The sequence below is a fragment of the Musca autumnalis genome, unplaced genomic scaffold, assembly GCF_047663935.1.
Source record: "Musca autumnalis isolate F117 unplaced genomic scaffold, ASM4766393v1 scaffold_4, whole genome shotgun sequence".
NCBI lineage: Eukaryota > Metazoa > Arthropoda > Insecta > Diptera > Muscidae > Musca > Musca autumnalis.
In genome coordinates, this window is record NW_027411977.1 from 251,629,095 (window position 1) to 251,652,961 (window position 23,867).

General features: G+C 35.2%; 2 protein-coding genes and 1 long non-coding RNA gene across 5 annotated transcripts; 1 reads left to right on the forward strand and 2 right to left on the reverse strand.

Moving 5' to 3' along the window:
* Positions 1–17,190, forward strand: LOC141401809 (WD repeat-containing protein 26 homolog). Of its 3 annotated transcripts, none has more exons than XM_073982329.1 (5): positions 1–69; positions 125–376; positions 640–1,574; positions 14,896–15,851; positions 15,920–17,190. In XM_073982329.1, exons 3-5 carry the CDS (start codon positions 1,158–1,160, stop codon positions 16,404–16,406), a joined length of 1,860 nt encoding a protein of 619 aa, XP_073838430.1. In that variant the 5' UTR covers positions 1–69; positions 125–376; positions 640–1,157; the 3' UTR covers positions 16,407–17,190. The 3 variants fall into 3 exon arrangements, with proteins under 3 accessions (XP_073838430.1, XP_073838431.1, XP_073838429.1); XM_073982330.1 differs by having other exon boundaries at positions 1–48; XM_073982328.1 differs by having other exon boundaries at positions 48–376.
* LOC141401811 (uncharacterized) lies at positions 1,298–4,563 on the reverse strand. Its single transcript, XR_012412449.1, has 2 exons — positions 3,087–4,563; positions 1,298–1,982 (listed from the first exon to the last, which is right to left on the reverse strand). It is a non-coding gene; the product is annotated as an uncharacterized lncRNA (long non-coding RNA).
* Positions 14,842–23,649, reverse strand: Arv1 (ACAT-related protein required for viability 1). The gene is made up of 4 exons (XM_073982332.1): positions 23,469–23,649; positions 21,288–21,407; positions 17,643–17,790; positions 14,842–17,572 (listed from the first exon to the last, which is right to left on the reverse strand). The coding sequence occupies exons 1-4, from the start codon at positions 23,577–23,579 to the stop codon at positions 17,229–17,231; spliced, it is 723 nt and encodes a 240-aa protein (XP_073838433.1). The 5' UTR covers positions 23,580–23,649; the 3' UTR covers positions 14,842–17,228.
* Between the last annotated feature and the right edge of the window lie 218 nt (positions 23,650–23,867).

Below are 23,867 nucleotides of genomic sequence, written 5' to 3' on the forward strand. Positions count from 1 at the left end.
GTTTTTCGATCTATAGGTCCATCTGGCTGTTCATTTTTCGATCTATAGGTCCATTTAGCTTTCATCCCTGTAATTGATTTTGTGACGTTTTTTCTAAAGCATCAAATTATTTTTTATCTTTTAGAGTAGGAAGTAATCAATGACAAAGGACGAAATCTCGAAAATAACATACAGCGATGCTATCGATATGTGAGGTATAAACCTTCAAGTGTCTCTTCCAACGAGGTAACAAGGTATTGAAATATCAATTTGCTCAATTTGTATTGCCACAAAAGAAGGAAAGTGGTAAAATATTCGATTATTAGAGCTGGCATTTAGATTTTTTCAAGTTATCCATCCATGGAAATTATCGACAAAAACAACGTTATATAAAAAGGTAAGTTTATGTTTTAAAAATAGAAAATACAAAATAGAGCATCGGATCACTTTGTTGTCTCGTTGATTTTGTGTGTATACATGGTCACTGTTTACATTTGTTAGTCAGCTGTGAGAGATTGCTTTGTGCTTTTTAACTGAAGTTTTTATTTTTAGGGTGTAGTTTTTTTTTTGAGAAAATAATAAAAGATATATTAAAAATATTAGTTTTTTGTTTAGATTTTGGATTGAATTAATTTTTATTGTTGTTGTTTTGTTCTGCAGCTACGCTAGGCATCGCACCTGTCGAAGAGGCGCAGCGTTGCACTGAAAGAACAGAGGGAGAGAGACAGTAGAGTAGCTGTCGTCGTTGGTGTTTTTTAAAGAGACTCAAAATTGATAGAAACAACAAAAAAGCTGCTGCAACTGGTGCCTCTGCCGAGGACCAGCCGCCGCGCAAAAAAGGACGACGTTCAGCAGCAGGGGGTGCCACATCATCAGCAGCAGCAATCACGACATTGACCGACAATTTCTCTGGACCTAGTTATAGTGGTGATCAAGTCAGTTCATTGTTATTGGGAGACACTGAAACAGCGACAACTTCAAGAGCTGCATTCGAACAAGAGCGAATACGCAATCAAAATAATCGCGAAAAGCAGACAAAAGGTGATTCAGCAAATCAAAAAGCAAACAATACCAGCAATAACAAAGAAAACAATCAAGCAGCAGAGAACAAACAACTCGGACAACAGCAACCTCTAGGTAACAAAGTCGACGATACCGAAAAAAAATCCAGGATAAATATGGATAACATTGCAATGGGCCCTTCCACATCTGCGGGAATAGAGGCGACAACCGTTGCCAGTAATCATGGAAGTGACTCATCATCAAACATCAACAATTCTACAACAACAACCAACGGTCACGATCCCAAACATAATGGATTCACTGCCAGAAACAATAACGACTCTACAGAACCTTCAAATATTCGTGATGATCAGAACAATCAAAACGATACAAATAACACAATCTCTTGGTTAGGAAAATCAAACCAAGAAATTATAAGACTTATTGGACAATATTTGCAAGACTTGGGTCTGGAGAAGTCTGTCAATACTTTAATGTCCGAATCTGGCTGCTATTTGGAACATCCATCTGCAACAAAGTTTCGCGAGCATGTTCTTTCAGGAGAGTGGAGCAAAGCGGATGCAGATTTAAAGGTGAGATACATTTTTTACAAAAAAAAAGTATTAAAACGGAATACACATTTAAGACAATGGGTAAAATCATTAAAAAACGGGAGGGCTATGTTTTGCGTACAAAGAACTCAATCATTTAAATGAATGCGTAGTACAGGCGATTCCGCATTACTGCAGTTAAACTTCTACATACATATACCGTACCTAAAATCGTAATTGCCTTTTCCTTCATATGATGTTTTGTTTAGATATTTTTATCAGTATATGGCTTTCACACACAAAGTTCAAACCACCGATTGTACCGATTGCAAAACCATGTGGAAAGATCATTACTTTGTAAGCAAATAACATTTTCGGAGTCCACCCATGATTACAGGAAATATCAAACATTAGACTTCAAATCAGGGATGGCCACAAACAAAAACTTTCCTATGCCCTCGGCATACGAAACACATGTACACTAGGGCTATAACCAAAAAAATACCACCAGATAGCCGTGTAGAGCATGGAAAACTATTTTGAAATACGGTGTCAATTTTTCTCTATCGCGAAAAAAGTTTCCGCACCAAATGCATGGAAGTTCAGAAATGCATTTTTTAATTTTATCGGTTATAACAACATATTTGCTTTTCATTAAAATTTTTATTTTTTTGTAATCTAATTTAAAATCATTATCAAAGCGTTCTGGACCAATTTGATCTCAAATCGCGCCATTTCGGAGCATATTAGGAACTTTTGACACTATTGCAATTTATGGTTTTTCTTTATAAACTCGTGAATTTTATGTTTATATTTTTTGTACCTATCGGACAAGAGAATTTGGGGTCACTTGCAACGAATTCGCGAAAGTTACAGGCTGTTTTTGTTGACCTTGCCTGTGAGAATTGTATTCTTTTTCTACAAAAATACAACACCAGTACCATGTGGGGAATTTTGTCCTAATAATGAAAACGCGTTTCTAACATCGATTCGATGAAAAAAGTTTCAGCGCCGACCGCAATTACTAAAACCCTTTTGGTATTTTTTCTACTTATAATTTTAAATTTGCTTTGTTTGAATAAATATTTATAGACAAAAATACATTTCTCACAGGCAAAGTCATTAAAAATGGTCTGTAACTTTCGCGAATTTGTTGCAAATGACACCATATTCTCTTGTCCAATAGGTACAAAAAATATAAACATAAAATTCACGAGTTTATAAAGAAAAACCAAAAATTGCAATAGTGTCAAAAGTTCCTAATATGCTCCGAAATGGCGCGATTTGAGAACAAATTGGTCCAGAACGCTTTGATAATGATTTTAAATTAGATTACAAAAAAATAAAAATTTTAATGAAAAGCAAACATGTTGTTATAACAGATAAAATTAAAAAATGCATTACTGAATTTCAATGCATTTGGTGCGGAAACTTTTTTCGCGATAGAGAAAAAATTACACCTTATTTCATAATAGTTTTTCATGCTCTACACGGCTATGTGGTGGTATTTTCGATATCTGCAAAAAAGTGCAAAAAGTTATATCCCTAATGTACACTATAAATACATTCGTTAGGTTGATGCATTGTTTACGTTTCCACTCACACTAGCGCAATTTATAATCTGCAAATGTGTGTTTTTGGCCATCCCTGCTTCAAATTAACAGCCTCAAACCAAATAAATTTTAGAATACTCGATGTAGTAAATCCGGTGGATTTAAATTGTCACTTAAATTTTTATAAAGTACGAAGATTCATCCTTTCACAAGTCGCAAGCCCATGGAGTATTCTTTAGTTATTTCTTTGAGCATTGGTCTACGAAATACAAGTCTTGGTCAATATCTACATTAGCCAATTCAATTGCTTAATGTAGATATTGACCAAGACTTGTATTTCGTAGACCAATTCTCAAAGAAAGAACTAAAGAATACTCCATGGGCAACATGATACTAATGTCCGATTTTTCGAGATATCTATCTACAACCTGAATTTCCACTTTTTTCATAATAGCCTGGACGTGAAACCAGATAATATTCAATACTGGTTATTAGTCAGCGGAATCCTATGCAAATGCATATTTTGTAACTAATTGTTCTTCGTTCGTTTACCTTTTTCAAAATTTAAATGGAATACAAGTTATTTTAATCATTGGGTGTGTTCCAGAACTGCAAGAATCTACTAATTTTTACTATTTTTTCTGATAACATAAAGGAAAATATGTAATCGTAGTAAAAAATAGTAGCTATCTTGCAGGTTCTGGAACAGAGCAATTTATAGGCAAGAACATTCATAGGTGCAACAGGAAATAATTTAAAAAAATTAATTTCATAGAAGTTTTTCAGATTTTTTTTTTTCAAAGTGATTTGTGCGGAACCTTTTTTTATAATAAAATGAAATGAATGTTATTTTAGGCATTAATAGGACAAAGTTTATTCATTCTCACTACAGGAATTCATTTTTGAGAAAAAAATGTCAAAAAGTCATAACCCTAATGCATATATGCTTTGAATGGTTGTAGAGAAAATCTGATTAGAAAAATTCATTTTATCACAAAATAAAACGAACTAAGCACACATAATTTTGCATATTTTGTACATATTTGTATAAAATGAGCATTTGCAGGGTTTGCTAAACGTACGATTTTTATACCCTTTGTCTTTGTCATTCCGTTTGTAACACATCGAAATATTCTTTGGATACCTCTAAAGTATATACATTATCGATCAGCACATGTAGTTATTAGCTGTGGTCATTATTGTTGTACTACGTGTATTATTTTTTATTTATACATCCAATATTGTCTTAAATAAGTCTACCAACTAATTTTTGCAAAAACACGACATTTTGATCGCAATTATTTCTCATTTTTCATCAATTAATACAAAATAATTTTCGTTTCCTTTCATTATACGACTATATCTTTATTTCTGTTCCATTCCCATATGTTGTATGTAGAAGAGGATCTCTTGACCTTTCCATTGATGCGTAATATGTTGATGTACGTGGTCAGATAACAGAGTTTCAGCCAAATATATACCGGGATCCACAGTTTTAATTGTTTGTAATGTAACCATAATCGCGCTAGAGGACACATTTATAGTTCATTATCGACAACATTTCCCACGAAGGAAGATGCTAGTAATTGTGGAAAATGATAGAATAGTATTTGGCTGGTGGAAATAATAACATGGTGTTAATAAAAATAGAAAAGTTGAATTTTTGTTGGATATTTTAATTTAACCCGGAAATATTCCCTTAAAGTTGCTTAAAAAATATATGGAAAAGAACATTTGACTTTTCCATTGATGCAAATTAAATTAGCGGTTAAATAATGGAATTGCCAAATATACCGCACCTGTTCAAGAAAAGTTACTACCCTTTCGAAATTTTGAAATTTTCACTTTTCATCAAAAAACGATACACAATAATAAACTCCACCTACTGTAAAAATCTCCCACTGTTTTATCTACTCTTTCATCAAAAATACCATTAAGTCACTTTTCAGGTCTTCAGAGTAACTTCTGTGTATCAACAAAAGAGACGTATTTCTAGTTGCGCCTACGTGTTTCAGGCATTTACATCGGCATTTTTTCAACAAAAGAGTAGTATTTCGAATTATTCCCTCTTTTTGTTATCAATCGCCGCCCATTTTTTCAGTTAAACGGGCGTAAGTCGAAATAATATCTCTACTAAAACAAAGAATTTTATCAACAAAATGGTAGTAACTCGAAAAATGGTTAGAAATATAACAAAAAACTTAACGAAATAAAAATAAATCCAGTGCTGTTGTGTTGTGGATAAGATATCTTTTCGATGGCATAGTTTTCTTTTTATAATATACCTTTAACATTAATATAAAATTTTTTTTGCCTCTACTGAAAACCTTTTGTTGAACAGGTGCGATATGTATACTTGGTTAAAACTGCAATGCAGTTATTCAATTATTAATTTTTTGAGGTAAAATCTTCCACTGATCCGAAAAGTTCAGTTCAAACCATTGACCGGATCGAATATTAAAAAAATTGAATGTTTTTAAAATTAAAAAAAAAAAAAAAAAATATGATTCAAATACATACAAATGTATGATCATAGGGCTCGGGATTATGACGGACTGTGTTGCAATTGCCTATATAATCAGCGGAAACATCAATCTTTATACCCTACACCACTATGTGGGGAGGGTATTATAAGTTGGTTTTGCCCAAAAAGTTTGTAACGCATCGAAATAATGGTCGTAGACCCATACTTATATATACCAAAATGAATGTCTCGGCGAGCTGAGTCGATCTGGCAATGTGTGTCCGTCCGTCCGTCTGTCCATCTAAACCTTGTAATCACGCTACAGGTCGCAATTTTCATCGGATCGTCACGAAATTTTGGTGTTGATGAGGGTCCCGGAGGGAAGATGCCTATTTATTTTGGTGATGGTCGGATAATATTCAGGGGTCGGAATGGGCAAAAAACTTATGTGGATAAAAAGACAACGTTTTTTTCCAAAGCGAATATCTCAGCTTCTATATGGGGTATACCAAAAGCAAGACCAGACAATAAAAGTAGAAAATATCACCTTTCTAATGATGTAAAGTAAGTTCTCGTAGGTGATCAAACAACGGAGATATTACAATAGTCGCAAATAAAACCCAAATTTTCATTCTTGCGATTTTAGTTATAATGACGAATATCACAGCTTTGCTTAGGGACTTTCCAAAAGCAACGCCTGACTATGAAAGTAGAAGATCCCATCTTTACAATGATGCAAACTAGGTCGGCGTGGGTGACCAAATAACGGAGATATTGCAATAGTCAGTAATACATCCCATTTTCCACTTTTTTGGAAATCAAGCTACAGGTCGCAATTTTGATCGGATCGTCACGAAATTTTTAGGGTTAATGGGGGCCTCACATATGAAGATGCCAATTGATTTTGGTAATGTTCAAAAAACTTATTTGGATAAAAAGACAATGTTTTTTTCCAAAGCGAATATCTCAGCTTCTATATGGGATATACCAATAGCAATACCTTTCTAACGATGTAAAGTAAGTTCTCGTAGGTGATCAAACAACGGAGATATTACAATAGTCGCAAATAAAACCCAAATTTTCATTCTTGCTATTTTAATTATAATGACGAATATCACAGCTTTCGTTGGGAACTTTCCAAAAGCAAAGCCTGACTATGAAATTAGAAGATCCCATCTTTACAATGATGCAACCAAGGGAAGAAGCCTATTGATTTTGGTGATGGTTGGATAATAATTAGGGGTCGGAATGAGCAAAAAAGTTATTTGGAGAAAAAGTCTACATTTTATTCCAAAGCAAATATCTCAGCGTCTATAAGGGGTATATAAAAAGCAAATTTGCAATGAAAGTGGAAAATATCACCTATGAAACGATGTAACGTAGGTTGTCGTAGGCGGTCTCACAACGAAGATATCGCAATAGTTACTAATAGAACCCAACTTTTCATTTTTGCGATTTTAATAATAATGACGGATATCACACCTATGGTTGGGGACCTTCTAAAAGCAAAGCCTGACTAAGAAAGTAGAAAATCCCATCTTTAAAATTATGCAAAGTAGGTTAGCGTAGGTGGTCAAAAAATAGAGATTTCGCAATAGTCGGTAATGCATCCCTTTTTTTACTTTTTCTGCAATCACACTACAGGTCGGAATTTTGATCGGATCTTCTCGAAATTTTCCCAGAGAGATAGAAGCCTATTGATGTCGATAGCAGTCAAATATACAATTAAATATTAATTATTTTGGTTCAGTTCGCCTTAAGTCATTTGATATAAAAGCCAGATAGGTGAAAACTTTCGTATCTCCCTAAAAGAAATGTTTTCGAGTGAAAAGATTATGCACAGAGGTAGTGGTGTAGGGTATCACATAGTCGGCCCAGTACCGACTATAGCTTCCGACTTTGAGCAGACGCGTCGTACGTCCGGCTCTGTGTCTGCTGGGAAAGTTACAAACCATTTTAGCCAATACATTCATAATTTTCTCTCTACATACCCAGCAAACACAGAGTCGGACGTCCGACGCGTCTGCTCAAAGTCGGAAGTTTTTTTTTCCGATGCGCCTGACCGACTTCGGTCCGAACTCTGTCCGACTAGTCTGACGAACTTTTTCCGACCTCTCTCTCCCTCTCTGAAGGGAATTTTTCTGTTTTCCCTTGCGCTGCTTTGCCAAAATTAATCGTAAATAAGCAGAGAGAAAAGAATTGTACATGTTTCGCTCGCACATTGTAAATGTGTAATTGTTGAACGAAAAATTGAGCGATCGGGTTTTAATTTCTTTATCGGAGAACAAATTTGGTTCATTATACCCTCCACCATATGGAGGGTATAATTAAATTTGTCATTCCGTTTGTAACACATCGAAATATTCGTCTGAGACCCTATAAAGTATATATATTATTGATCAGCATAAAATTCTATGTCGATTTGACCATGTCCGTCTGTCCGTCCGTCCGTCAGTCCGTCCGTCTGTCTGTTGAAATCAAGATACAGCTCGCAATTTTAAAGATAGAGAGTCAAAATTTTGTACAGAAGGTTTTATTACTTGCAGGATGGTTGGTATTGAAAATGGTATATATCGGTCCACGTTTTGATATAGCCCCCATAGAACGGTACCTCCCGATTTTCGGTATTTTTAAGGTTTTAGCTTCATTATCCTATCAAAATGGCTGAAATTTGGTACGTAGTCTTTTTTATATATACCAAAATGAATGTCTCGGCGAGCTGAGTCGATCTGGCAATGTGTGTCCGTCCGTCTGTCCATCTAAACCTTGTAATCACGCTACAGGTCGCAATTTTCATCGGATCGTCACGAAATTTTGGTGTTGATGAGGGTCCCGGAGGGAAGATGCCTATTTATTTTGGTGATGGTCGGATAATATTCAGGGGTCGGAATGGGCAAAAAACTTATGTGGATAAAAAGACAACGTTTTTTTCCAAAGCGAATATCTCAGCTTCTATATGGGGTATACCAAAAGCAAGACCAGACAATAAAAGTAGAAAATATCACCTTTCTAATGATGTAAAGTAAGTTCTCGTAGGTGATCAAACAACGGAGATATTACAATAGTCGCAAATAAAACCCAAATTTTCATTCTTGCGATTTTAGTTATAATGACGAATATCACAGCTTTGCTTAGGGACTTTCCAAAAGCAACGCCTGACTATGAAAGTAGAAGATCCCATCTTTACAATGATGCAAACTAGGTCGGCGTGGGTGACCAAATAACGGAGATATTGCAATAGTCAGTAATACATCCCATTTTCCACTTTTTTGGAAATCAAGCTACAGGTCGCAATTTTGATCGGATCGTCACGAAATTTTTAGGGTTAATGGGGGCCTCACATATGAAGATGCCAATTGATTTTGGTAATGTTCAAAAAACTTATTTGGATAAAAAGACAATGTTTTTTTCCAAAGCGAATATCTCAGCTTCTATATGGGATATACCAATAGCAATACCTTTCTAACGATGTAAAGTAAGTTCTCGTAGGTGATCAAACAACGGAGATATTACAATAGTCGCAAATAAAACCCAAATTTTCATTCTTGCTATTTTAATTATAATGACGAATATCACAGCTTTCGTTGGGAACTTTCCAAAAGCAAAGCCTGACTATGAAATTAGAAGATCCCATCTTTACAATGATGCAACCAAGGGAAGAAGCCTATTGATTTTGGTGATGGTTGGATAATAATTAGGGGTCGGAATGAGCAAAAAAGTTATTTGGAGAAAAAGTCTACATTTTATTCCAAAGCAAATATCTCAGCGTCTATAAGGGGTATATAAAAAGCAAATTTGCAATGAAAGTGGAAAATATCACCTATGAAACGATGTAACGTAGGTTGTCGTAGGCGGTCTCACAACGAAGATATCGCAATAGTTACTAATAGAACCCAACTTTTCATTTTTGCGATTTTAATAATAATGACGGATATCACACCTATGGTTGGGGACCTTCTAAAAGCAAAGCCTGACTAAGAAAGTAGAAAATCCCATCTTTAAAATTATGCAAAGTAGGTTAGCGTAGGTGGTCAAAAAATAGAGATTTCGCAATAGTCGGTAATGCATCCCTTTTTTTACTTTTTCTGCAATCACACTACAGGTCGGAATTTTGATCGGATCTTCTCGAAATTTTCCCAGAGAGATAGAAGCCTATTGATGTCGATAGCAGTCAAATATACAATTAAATATTAATTATTTTGGTTCAGTTCGCCTTAAGTCATTTGATATAAAAGCCAGATAGGTGAAAACTTTCGTATCTCCCTAAAAGAAATGTTTTCGAGTGAAAAGATTATGCACAGAGGTAGTGGTGTAGGGTATCACATAGTCGGCCCAGTACCGACTATAGCTTCCGACTTTGAGCAGACGCGTCGTACGTCCGGCTCTGTGTCTGCTGGGAAAGTTACAAACCATTTTAGCCAATACATTCATAATTTTCTCTCTACATACCCAGCAAACACAGAGTCGGACGTCCGACGCGTCTGCTCAAAGTCGGAAGTTTTTTTTTCCGATGCGCCTGACCGACTTCGGTCCGAACTCTGTCCGACTAGTCTGACGAACTTTTTCCGACCTCTCTCTCCCTCTCTGAAGGGAATTTTTCTGTTTTCCCTTGCGCTGCTTTGCCAAAATTAATCGTAAATAAGCAGAGAGAAAAGAATTGTACATGTTTCGCTCGCACATTGTAAATGTGTAATTGTTGAACGAAAAATTGAGCGATCGGGTTTTAATTTCTTTATCGGAGAACAAATTTGGTTCATTATACCCTCCACCATATGGAGGGTATAATTAAATTTGTCATTCCGTTTGTAACACATCGAAATATTCGTCTGAGACCCTATAAAGTATATATATTATTGATCAGCATAAAATTCTATGTCGATTTGACCATGTCCGTCTGTCCGTCCGTCCGTCAGTCCGTCCGTCTGTCTGTTGAAATCAAGATACAGCTCGCAATCTTAAAGATAGAGAGTCAAAATTTTGTACAGAAGGTTTTATTACTTGCAGGATGGTTGGTATTGAAAATGGTATATATCGGTCCACGTTTTGATATAGCCCCCATAGAACGGTACCTCCCGATTTTCGGTATTTTTAAGGTTTTAGCTTCATTATCCTATCAAAATGGCTGAAATTTGGTACGTAGTCTTTTTTAAGGGTATAAAACTTTCCCCCAGAGTTTTGTCGGTATCGGTCCACATCTTCATATAGCCCCCATAGAAGGGTACCTCCCGATTTTCGGTATTTTGAAGGTTTTAGCTTGATTATCCTACCAAAATGGATGAAATTTGCCACGTAGTCTTCTTTAGGGGTATAAAACTTTCCCCCAGAATTTTGTCGGTATCGGTCCACACCTTCATATAGCCCCCATAGAACGGTACCTCCCGATTTTCGGTATTTTGAAGGTTTTAGCTTCATTATCACACCGAAATGGCTGAAATTTGGTACTTAGTCTACGTTGGTGGTATAAAACTTTCCCCCAGAACTTTGTCGGTATCAGTCCATGCCTTCATATAGCCCCCATAGAACGGTACCTCCCGATTTTCGGTATTTTGAAGGTTTTAGCTTCATTATCACACCGAAATGGCTGAAATTTGGTACTTAGTCTACGTTGGTGGTATAAAACTTTCCCACAGAACTTTTTCGGTATCAGTCCATGCCTTCATATAGCCCCCATAGAACGGTACCTCCCGATTTTCGTTATTTTGAACGTTGTGGTCTCAATATTCCACCGAAATGACTGAAATTTTGGATTTAGACTGCGTTGGGAATACTCAAACTTCCCCCTTAAATTTGTCGGTATAGGTCCACGCCTTCATATAGCCCCCATGGAAAGGTACCTCCCGATTTTCGTAATACTGAAGATTGTGACGTCAATATCCAACCGAAAAGGATGAAATTCGTTATTTCGTCTTCCAAGAGTTATAAAATATTCCAGAAGAGTATTATCAGTATAGCTCCACGTCTTATTTTTTAAGTTTTAGCCACATTCTCTTACCGAAATATAGGAAATTTGGTAGTTAGTCTTCTTTGAGCCTATAAAGTTTCCGTCAGAAATTTGTCGGTATAGATCGACGTTTTTAAATAGCCCCCATAGATTGGTGCCTCACATTGTTTTACCGAAATAAGGAAACTAATTATTCGATTTTACCGGCCCGGCCGAACTTAACGCCATTCTTACTTGTTTTTGTTATGCGTGTTGATGCATGATAGTGTTTAAGTGTTATTTTTAGTGATCGGTTGCATACATATTTCTTTATTTTTATGAAGTTAATGAAATTAAAGATTTTCTTCGCAAACTTCAACACTATTCCGTGGAAAGTCATATGTTTTATATTTGTATATGGCCATAGTTAAGTTTCTTAACACTTTTATGTGTATCAAATTTTTTTGCATGTGAAGACATGTATTTTTTCATATATTAATAGCTGTGTTCGTTTACTCAACAATTTGTACAAGTTCAGTAACTTGTAACCGCCTAAGGTCTTTTGCATTGTACTGTAGAGTAAACGCACAACATCAGTAACAATTTGAGTAAACGAACACACATAATAACAATTGTTTTAAATATTTTTCCACCAAGTCGCGCATTTAACACAGCATAATATGATATTAAAACCTTTAATATGTTTATAGTAGATAAACTTTTATAGGATTTGGATATTTCATGAAGTAGCTGGGTATTTTCAACATCTTTTCATAATAAAAACAAATTCTGGTCGAATACTGGTAAATAAATCAGAAATTCATACGATAGTTCATCTGACTTCGGACCAAATTCGGTCCGAAAGTCGGCAAACACTTTCGAATTTCATAAGATTTTACTTCCGAATTTGGGCCGATATCTGTCCGAAAGTCGGTAAATAAATCAGAAATTTATACGATAGTTCATCAGAGTTCGGACCGAATTCGGTCCGAAAGTCGGATAAAACGTCCGATTTTCATCCGAATTTCGGTCAGAGAACATGTCAACCACGCCATATGACTTTTGGTCAAAGTTCGGACCGAATTCGGACGTTTCTTCCGATTTATTTATAAATGTATTTGTGAAAAAAAACAATATTTTTTTAAATTAATTTCTCGTTGGAATCGTGCTTAGTGATCAATGATGCAAGAAAGAAGAAAAGTTCGATGACAGCGAAGCTGATATGTCTGAAGAGCCTCTGCCAAAGGCGAAATATGCAAGTCACATAGTGGTGGTTGCGTGGGTTCGAATCGTCGGCTTTCCTCTTTCACTTGCGTCATTGTTCATTAAAATCGATTCCATCGAGAAATTAATTAAAAATTAATATTAAAAATGATCTTCGTCCTAAAAAGGCAAAATTTTCAAATAAATAAAAAATTTGATTTTTTACAAATTTTGCAATATGCGTAGTATTTGAACACATACATCATCACAATTGGCATCACTGAAAAGAGCAAGAGTCCATCTTTCATAATCAGTGCGCTTATAAAGCAAAATTGGGCATAATTATTTAGTATGATAAGCTATTTTTTTTATATTGGGCTGGGAAGCCACTATTATATTTTGAGCATGCGCAATGTTTTTAATTATAATTATTGAATTTAATTATCGATGAATTGTTTGTATTTTTAACTAACTATTTATATTTTTCTATTGTAATATAGTATCATCGGCCTTAGTAGGCTTATATATATTACATCGAAATAAAAAAAAAAAATAGCTATCAATTATACATTTTCGTTGCAAAATACAGTAGAATCGCGATAATTCGTACCTGGATAATTCGTAATCTTCGATAATTCGTAACAAACTGCCGGTCCCTTGAAGCCAATTACTTCACATTTTAACCCCGCTAATTCGAAATCCTCGATAATTCGTAGAAAATGGCCGGTACCTTTGATTACGAATTATCGAAGTTCTTCTGTAATTAAAATATAATATAACTTTTCCTTTGCTTTTCAAAATGGTCAGGCCTTATCCCTTGGTAAACATGGCAAATTTCTTCCCACTAATAAATTAAAGTTGTTTTAATGAAATATTAAAACGACTATTGGATTAAGAGTCGTTTAAAAATTTCATTAAAACAACTAATTTATGATTGGGAAGAAATTTGCCATGTTTACCAAGAGATGAGCAGGGAAGACTATAGTTTCAGATCTCGCCACAGATCTTCATCAGTTCCCTTGTTTTTCAACACAAATCTTTTCACCACAGATATTCGTCAGTTCCCTTGTTGCTTGTTTTTCAAAAAGAAACTTTTTATACCCAAGTGTCAATTGCTCGCTCAAATAGATAAGTGTCCAAAGAAACACTCTGATCGAGAATTTCCTTGGCACTACCTAAACTCTAGCAACTTCACTTGCAAACAAAACCAAATCTTTCCCACTACTATGCGTTCGTTGATTCTCAACGAAAAAACACATAACTAATTTGTTGGTATTGCTTTTTAGAGTGTTTATCATCGTTCATTCTTATATGACCTAGCCAACGCAATTGTTGCATCTCTAGACGTTTATCTATACTGATGTCGTTGTATAGCAGATACAGCTCGTGGTTCATACGACGCACAGTGCGAAATATGGGCACTTTAGTGGAACTTTACTTTTAATCTAAAGGACGTAGGTTACTAAAATTTTCCAAAAATGTGTCTTATAGTTGAGGCTCGTATGTGGTTTTCTATAGCCCCCACGTATCGGTGGCGGCAGCTTTTACGTATTAGGTTCATTTTTCAACCGATTTTGCTACAAATTTGTATATTGGGGTTTCAGTGGATGTAGAATATCTGTACAAAATATTGTCAATATCTGTCTTAATACAGCAAATAAACCAACACTTTCTCGACGGTGTCCGGTCTCACAATTAGGAGGGTTGGCGTTTTTATTTGGGATGACTTCTTTTTTGCTTTTCAAAATAGTCAGGGTTGATCACATAGTCGTTATTTTAATATTTCATTAAAACAACTTTAATTTATTAGTGGGAAAATTTTTTCCCAAACAAAAAACGCCAACCCTCCTAAATATAACTTTTCCTGTGGACTTGCGACCTTCTCGTACTGATATTTCCAAATTCTGTGGACTTACGACCTTTTCCGATAGGAGCAAAACATATAGAAAAACGCGACGTAATACCATTTTCTTTAAATCATACGACGTGTTTTGACTTGTACTACCATTCTGTAACAAAAAAACGATTTCCAAAAAGCAGGTGATATAATCATTGCTCCTTGCTTTGTACTCTATTATTACGATGACCATGGTCAACATTTAGGAGGCAGATTCCACATCAAACTGCATTGACTGAATAAATATAAATTAGAAAAACATGCCATGTACATATATCAACTGTTATTTTATTGTTATTTTTATTCATTTATTTATTTATTTGAAGGAATTGGAACCGCTTATAGACAATGGAAAACCATCAACTATAACAGAAATGAAATTTATATTGTTGGAGCAAAAGTATTTGGAAAATCTAGACGATGGATGTCCTTTGGAAGCCTTGCATGTTTTACGAAATGAACTTACACCGTTACAACATAACATTTCGAGGGTTCATCAACTGTCATCGTACATGATGTGTTCAAACAACCATGATCTTTACCAGCGTGCCAAATGGGAAGGTAAAGGAATTTTGTCTCGTGCTCTTGTAATGGAACGATTGCAGACGTATTTGCCGCCATCGGTAATGATGGCTCCTAGGCGTTTGCGGTCATTGCTGCAACAGGCTGTTGAATTGCAAACACAGAATTGCATGTTCCATGATATGGCATGGGAGACTAATCTGCAAAACGTATCTTTGCTCACGGACCATTGCTGTGCTACAGATGGCTTTCCGCTTCAGACCATTCAAATTTTATCTGATCATTGCGATGAAGTGTGGTTTTGTAAGTTCTCGCCAGATGGTTTGAAGTTGGCTACTGGGAGTAAGGATGGCGCAGTAATCATCTGGGATGTCGATCCCTATAAATTACAGTTGAAACAACGGCGCGTTTTAGACAGCCAAACCCAAATGAGTGTAGCTTTTATCAACTGGAGCCCAGATTCAAAAATGATATTGGTTGGCGGACCAGAAGACTCGACCGAAATTTGCATCTTCAATGTCGACGATGGCCGTCTATTGATGAAAATGAATAATATGAACCAAGAAGATAGTCTGTCTTGTGGCGCATTCAATCGCGATGGCACCAGATTCGTATGTGGCGGACAAAAAGGACAATTTTATCTGTGCGATCTTAAGGGTACAGTAATCGATTCTTGGGAAGGCGTACGCATAAACAGCGTAGCATATAGGTCCGATAATAAAACAATATTAGCAGCTGATAATCACTATCGGATCCGAGGGTTTGTACACAGTTTCCATTATATTGAAAGCTAAACCTATATTTTGTTCCTTCTGTCAATCATTGCAGGTATAACTTTGAAAATCCTCGAACAGATTTCGATGTATTGAAGGAATCGCACCCAATCATGACATTTTCAGTCAACTCGGCGGACCGGTTAGCATTACTTAATATTTCAAATCAAGGACTACATTTGTGGGACTTGGAGGACAAATGTCTGCTGCGCAGTTTTCAAGGTATTCGTCAAAGCAATTTCGCTATACATTCGTGCTTTGGAGGAGTAAATGAGAGTTTTGTTGCCAGCGGGAGTGAGGATAAACATGTCTGTATCTGGCACATAAAAAGAGAAGAACCATTGGCGAAATTGTCGGGCCATGCTAAAACTGTTAATTGTGTTTCTTGGAATCCCGTCTATCCCTCTTTATTGGCATCGGCCAGTGATGATTCTACGGTTCGCATATGGGGACCAACATCTACACACAATATTAATTCTACACCCGAAAGTGATGATTGTTCTTCGTGTTCTTCTTCTTCGTCCTGGAATATGACTTCCTAGAGCATAGCAGCAAAGATGTTTGATGTCGAAATAGTGAAAATATCTGGACGCCTCGTTATAAGATATTTAACATTATAATATTTAAGTCACACTCTCACGCAAATTAAAAAATTGCTTCTAGTTAATTCTGATTCAACTACATGTGTACTCGGCGGAAAGTCGATTAATAACCTTATCAAACCCGAAGAAAGAACAACTGCTGTATCCTGTCGTTAATCTAGCTTTAAATCATACAATACTATAGCATTAAATCGAACTTTAACAATGGCTTCATTAAGCCAAGACTATTGAGATTGTTTGGCGATTCTGATTTCAGCCCGTCGATACTAGTTAGATTAATGTTTTTAAACGGAAATAAAATTTGCATTGCAGCATTTATCTAGTTCTCAAACAGTGTTCACCTTTCATGACGTGAATTGCTGTTTGAATTCTGCAGGGCGCAGTGAAATTTCCGCTTTGGAACGCAGCTGGCAAGACTACAGGTTCATTGGCACAGATATACGTCTCAACGAATACGCAAAAAGAACAGCGACTGCCATCCTGTGTAGAAATACATGTTTAATATGTTAGCACCATTTCCATTAACACCATCAATGTGATTCGAGAAAATATAAATATAAACATATACATAAATATTGAAGTAGATTGATTTGTTAGGTGATCACATTATTTGGAATATTCTAAACTGGAACAACATAGATATATAAGACTTATTTTTAAACAAATCGCTAATAAAATACACGTTTAATTTTAAAAATATAGAATCCAATCTGAAATCCAAAAACTTTTTGTTCGTTTTTTTATGTGTTTATTGCAAACCACCTAATTATGTATATCGAAGAAGTGGGTCATCAGAAAATCCTTAACCACGTATATGGCGAGCACAACCACTGTCGATGTCAAAGGTCGACATCGACTCACCACCATATATACGGAGACTAATGCACACAAATGATGACCAGTTACGAAAAATCGGTGAAGCGATGCACCAAACTCGGTGGTGTTCTCCCGCCATAGCATAATAGGCAGCAAGAAGAACTTAGAGAAATTTGCAAGTGCATAAGCTTTTAGCATTTGGTAGCTACTTTCTTTCACACCAACTTCAGACAATTTCGAACCCAAAACGATATTTGCAATCACCATTAGTAAGGTGCACAGAAAAAATTCTGAAAGTAAAAGAAATTTGTTTTTGGGTAAAGCACCAACGAATATGTTCGTTCACTTTTTTTAACCTACCACCAATCTTGTGAGCGAAGCAGTTATAGAATCCATGTTCATATGGGGGCGAATCGCTAAGGTTGAGTCTAATTCTTTCTTCGTTCTGCTCTCTCCATAATGTTAGCGATTCAAAGAGTAACAAAATCAATGATAGCTTCCAAAATAACTGTAATTAGATTTATTTTAATTTCATTCCAACATCGAATAGAAATTTTTAAAACTTGCATTTTAAGTTAAGACGATTTATGGTAATTTTAACGTTTTTTTTTGTCCAAAAATCGAAAAATGACGATTTGACGATTTTACGGTCCAAAATTACGATGTTTCACGAAAATCAAAATTTCCTAAATTTCAGGAATGATAATAGCAAAAACAATATTGCAACCTCGATTTGATGAGTTTTTTTAACCCATTCCCGCCCATTGTACACGCTTGAGTACAGAAAAAATGCAACATTTAGGCACCCAACATTTTTTAGCAAAATAAATTAGGCAATGTTGCGTTTACTTTAACATTCCAATAGACATTCAATAGACATATTAAGAAAAAATTTTGTGTATTTTTTGGAACACTTTGTCATTTTTGTAAAATTTGCGAAAGATCAAACATTCGTCAAGTATCCCGAGTCCTGCCTGATTTATTATACATTCTTCCATCCCCTTCTGATTATGTTGTATTTTTGAAAACTTTTTGAGCTAGTTTAACTGTTCGAGATTCAAGAACAAAAATTTCCACCAGAATCGAATGGCTTTTTTAAAAACTTTACAAAATTAGAAAATAAAATCCGGAAGAATGAAATTGTGGTGGACCCCCCTTTTACAACAATGTTTAGAGTTTTTCCCGGATTGACCTTCTTTTTGCGGATTTACTGGACACATACGGATTTATCGAAATGTCATTTGTGTTGAAAAGGTGTGGTTCAAAAAATGTCATACATAGAAAAATAGCATACCCATGGCTCCATTGTACCCGTCCGAGTACAACTCTAAAAACCAACTTAAAATTTGTTTCCTTTAATTTTTTGTTTTTTCTATATTTCTTAACGGTATTTAACTGCCTGTTTCTGTTTGTCGAAAGAAAGAAAGAATACTACCAAACTCGTGTGTTTTTCAAATTTGTTTTTTGTTTTTAAGCAAAAGCAAAGGTAAACATATTTCGAATACTAAAGTTTGGACGTGATTCATTCGCACACTTTTTCGTTCCGACATACAGAAACATGCTGTAAGTATAAATAAATGAATTTCCAGATTTTCTATTTTAAAATGTCTTGGGTTTTAATGGGTTAACGTTTTTAGCAATTTCTAGTCAGATTGGTTATATCAACCCTTTGTAGCCCGATGTCGCCTGTGGGCAATTTTGCATGTTTGTGTATGCGTATTTCCCACACCGTTTGATATATTTATATATACTAAGTGTCGGTGTCGGTAGATTGATTTCAGAAAAATAAAAAAATGGAAATTACTTTTAAATAATCAGCTAGATTGGCGAAGTTCTGCTTGTTTAAGTATAAGTAGTCGAGTAAAGATTTGGACATGAAATATTTTAGTAATTTTATAAAATGCCGTTAAATGTCAAACGAATTGAATAACTGCAGCCAACATTTTTTTAAAAATGTTACTGAGATGTTGGTCAAATAAAATAAAAAAAGAACGTACAATTTACAGTTCCAATCAGTAGTTATATTTTTTTATTTTTAAGTTTTGAAGTGGCCTTTGGGCAAAATTGGACCATTGTGGTAATAAAGTGGTAACATTAGTGGAAGTCGAAAATGCTGGTTAGTGGTATTCAATGAAATACAAAGGTTCATTGGGACATTCGGGCTTGTGAAAAATTTTGTATGTAGATAATTTTAGTTCGGAGATTGGACTTAAATTAAGAGGAGATTGACACATTTTTAAGTGAATATACATATTACATATTAGGAATTTGTAAGATATCAAGCGAATATCTGTTCAAATATCTATGTTGATAATTTTATATATTGGATGAAGGCCAATATTATCTGGTTTAGAGTCTACACACCAAATAGATAATATTTTTCAAACGCTTCTAATCTGAATAATTTCAATATGAGCATTTCAAATTATATGAACACCACCATATACGTCAAAATTGGCTAATTCGTGAACTATATATGATAAATATAGAATAATAAAAAATATAATTATAATAAAAAGACTTAAGAAACAAACTTAGTTAATTTTTATAACCACAATGGCCCAATGTTGCCCACAGGCAACATTTGGTAACTGAACCACGAGGAATTTTAAAGATTTTTTCGCAGAGGACTTATTTTTGCGACTACTAATCATAATAAATATGAAAAATATTTTTATCTCTACGGGAAAAATATGGGGTTCAAACGGTTATCAAATCGGTATTACGAATGGCGTTGAAATACGAGAAAAGAGACGTGACCGATTTTGGTTACGACTCCATGTAAAAATAAAATAAAGTCAACTTGAAAATGATTTTTAGGCAATAATTCATGCAAATTTCTCAGTTCTTATAAAAAAGATCACTACGAACGAATTGTTTTACAATTAGAAAATATATTTTTGTTGTTATTTTTGTAAAAGAAAAAATTGTCGTCGTAAATTTTTCGTGATACCAAAAAATAACCCTACGACAACGACTACAAAAACGTCTACACAAAACAATCAATTTGATTGTAAAAACTGTAGGGTTGATTTTTCTTTTGGATTAAAAGCTTAAAATTGACCTAATAAGTCCCAATTTACATTGGGCGAGTTTACTTGCGGCAATTGTCAGTTTGTAGGTGAGAGAGGGTGCTGAGAGGCAAAGGGTTACAATATGCCTCACCTCTCTCTCTCCTACAAAATGACAATTGCCGCAAGTTGTTGTTGTAGCAGAATATAATGCTGGGTTGGCAACCGCTGGCCGAAACACTTTTTGTACGTAAGAACCCGCTGCCGTGGTATTGATTGCCGCAAGTAAACTCGCCCAATGTAAATTGGGACTTACAATTCTATTTATGTATATTTTTGCTTTTTAGCACAAATACATTCATAATAGTCCCAATTTACATTAGGCGAGTTTACTTGCGGCAATTGTCAGTTTGATGGAGAGAGAGGTGAGGTATATGGTAACCCTTTGCCTCTCAACACCCTCTCTCACCCACAAACTGACAATTGCCGCAAGTAAACTCGCCTAATGTAAATTGGGACAAACCAATGAGTCGTTACTGCACGTCATCTTGCAATTTTGGCCACGACAAGGCCAACCGTAATAAGGGCAATTATGTAGTCAGTCTCTTTGATATAACAATCTTCGAAAAATCGCTTTAAAAGCTAACCAAATCTAGTTTTGGAACATAATGACGATTTCCACCACAATAAGAAACAGGACATTAAGGGGTCGATTATGGATGGCAACCCAACTCCAGTTGCGTTATCGACAGCTCATTTAATAAAAGAAAATTCCATTTCTTATTGAAATTCATACATTTTACAATTAAACTAATAGACAAAGTCTCAAACCACAGATCTTGAAAAAATGTCGGCCGTTTCACTTATTTTTATTATCTGATTTTCACTTCTGGCAACGTAACTTCAGTTGAGTTGCCATCCATAATCGACCCCTAACTAAATCTAAGGCTAATTTCTGAGCTGTTAAAAGATTAAATATTATCGAGGTGCATACCTTAAAATCTCGGTTATGTAGTGCATGTCGGTAAGAAGAATGCGATAGAAGCATAAAGTCCACAATTATTATAACAGGTTCGAATTCTACATATTTATCCGCGGTGGTTTGACATTGGTCCTGAAATATAAATCAGTTAAATAATGAAATATATAAATCTCGAAAGTTTCCCAAATGGCTCCACTTATAGGCATATCCTTTCCTTTACCGACACACCGCAGAAAATTATGAAAAAAATTACCACAGATAGCGCTTTTCATGCCGATTCCAACGATTTATTTCTTTTGTTGCGGAAATGTATACTTACCGAGATATAGGCCTCCGAAGTTCCGAAAATTCCCTTATTTACTTGGGGAAAAATTTACGATTTAAAAAAAGTTTGTTCGCGTAGCCGAAATTCTCTCCTGTCCATAGGAGAAAGTCTTAAATCCCCGGCCGAAGACCGGCTACTTAAGAAAACTTACGATTTAAAGGAAATGTTTGCATTTTTTCTGCGAAGGGTCGGTAAAGGAAATTTGTTCCAACATTTCTTTTCAGTTCCGGATATTGGAGGTTCCCGGATAACCGAGGTTCGACTGTATTATAATATAATATATTATGTATGCAAATAAACCAATTTGGAGGCTTTTAAAATATACCTAATTTTTACATTAAATGTAATGCCAAGGAGCAAGCACCTCCTTGAAATTTAATCATCACTTATGACTCTAAGTTAAATGGAACGCTAAAAATCTGTTCGGTAAATCCAAACTTATAAAAGAAGACGTATAATTATGGGGGTATATGGTATTTTTTTAATAATTTTCTAAGAGTTATAAGGAAGTTTCGAGACCCATATCTTGGAAGGTATACATTTCCGCAACAAAAGCTATCGCTGAAAATTTATATATTGCGGAAATTGTCAGGAGAAAGAGATGTGAGGCATATGGAATCCATATCCTCTTAACATAATCTCTGTTTGTTATAACAATGTTAACGTTGGCATAAATAGAATAGTCTCCCAGCTGGCGAAAAAAAATCTGAATTTTTTAATTTTTACCATAGATAGATCTTTTGGCTTATTCCTAGTTTAGCTATAACTGTCGGATAAATCTGAAATTTTTACCATAGATAGATCTCGAGGCCCTGATTAAAAAAAATATAAAATTTTACCGGCGGTCATAACCGGTTATCCGATTATTTGAACCGAAAGTACGGGTAGAAAACCGGATATATAACCGGGTTTTCTGGACCGATATGGGTATCAAATGAAAGCTTAAAATAACACCTTTTTATTGATTTATTTTCTGTTGAGATGCTAAACCCGGTTTGGGAGTTAGGGAAAAAAGTGTATTTTTACTATATTTTTTGCTTAAAAATTGTGGTAATTATTAAAATTTTAAGGAAGAAAATTTGAACCCGTCCATAGGAGATAAGAAAACAATTTTAAAGGAAATTTTGTTCGCGTAGCCGAAATTTGCACCTGTCCATAGGAGGAAGTCTTAAATCCCCGGCCGAAGGCCGGCTACTTGAGAAAACTTCAATTTTAAAGAAACTTTTGCCCGCGTACCCAACATTTGCTCTAGAATTGTAGCCGGTTTTTATAAAGCTGGATATATTACATTTCTGGATAGGTGTTTTCCTAAGCTTTCTTTTGATAGCCATACCGTACTTTCGATTATGACCGCCGGCAAATTTTATATTTTCGTAATCAGGGCATCGAGATCCGTCTATGGTGAAAATTTCAAATCGATCGGACGATTATAGTCAAACTAGGAATGTTCCGTAGTTAGAGAATCGCATACAGTATTGCTTATTTTATCCTGATTACAAAAATATAAAGATAAATGGGGTGAACTCCACACTTCCCGAGATTTAGGTCTCTGAAGTTCCAAAAATTTCCTTGGGCTTCTGCCGGCTATTAAAGGATACATTGTATATGATAGTGTATTCCGCAGGTTTTACAATGGTACCCATGTTATCATTATCCGTTCAAAAACGGCTATGTTATAAATAAAGGGAATTTTCGGAACTTCAACCCACATCTCGGCAAGTATGGACTCCCCCAAAGAACTTTATATTTTTGTAATCAGGATACAATAAGCAATTCGGGATTTTTCCGTTAGCTGGGAAAGTATTGAATATGCTCCACGATTTTTATCAGCAACTCTTGTAGAACCACTATTGGAACATCAAACTTACACAGTTTACAGTTTTTATTATTTTATTGTACTTCTTGTAGAGGTTGCATAGTCTCTTGCCGCAATTAATGCAAACATAGTTTTCTTTCTGCAAAATTCCCGTTTGACCCATTTATCCATATGAAATCTAACAAAAGCTGACAATTAGAGTTGCGTAGTTCCGGAACGAACTAGTTCCAAGGAACTATTCCGGACAAGGAACTATTGGAACTATATCCAGATCTTGCGTTTATATAGTTCCTTTAGTTCATATAGTTCCTTCCGTTTTTTCTCGTTGCTTCAATTTAACGCCTACGTCGATCTTTCGTTGTTGCTGTTTGTTCGCTGCAATTTATTTATTTTTATGTCAATTCATCCAAAAAGCAATGAAAACATTTCGGTCTCGGAACTATTTGGAACG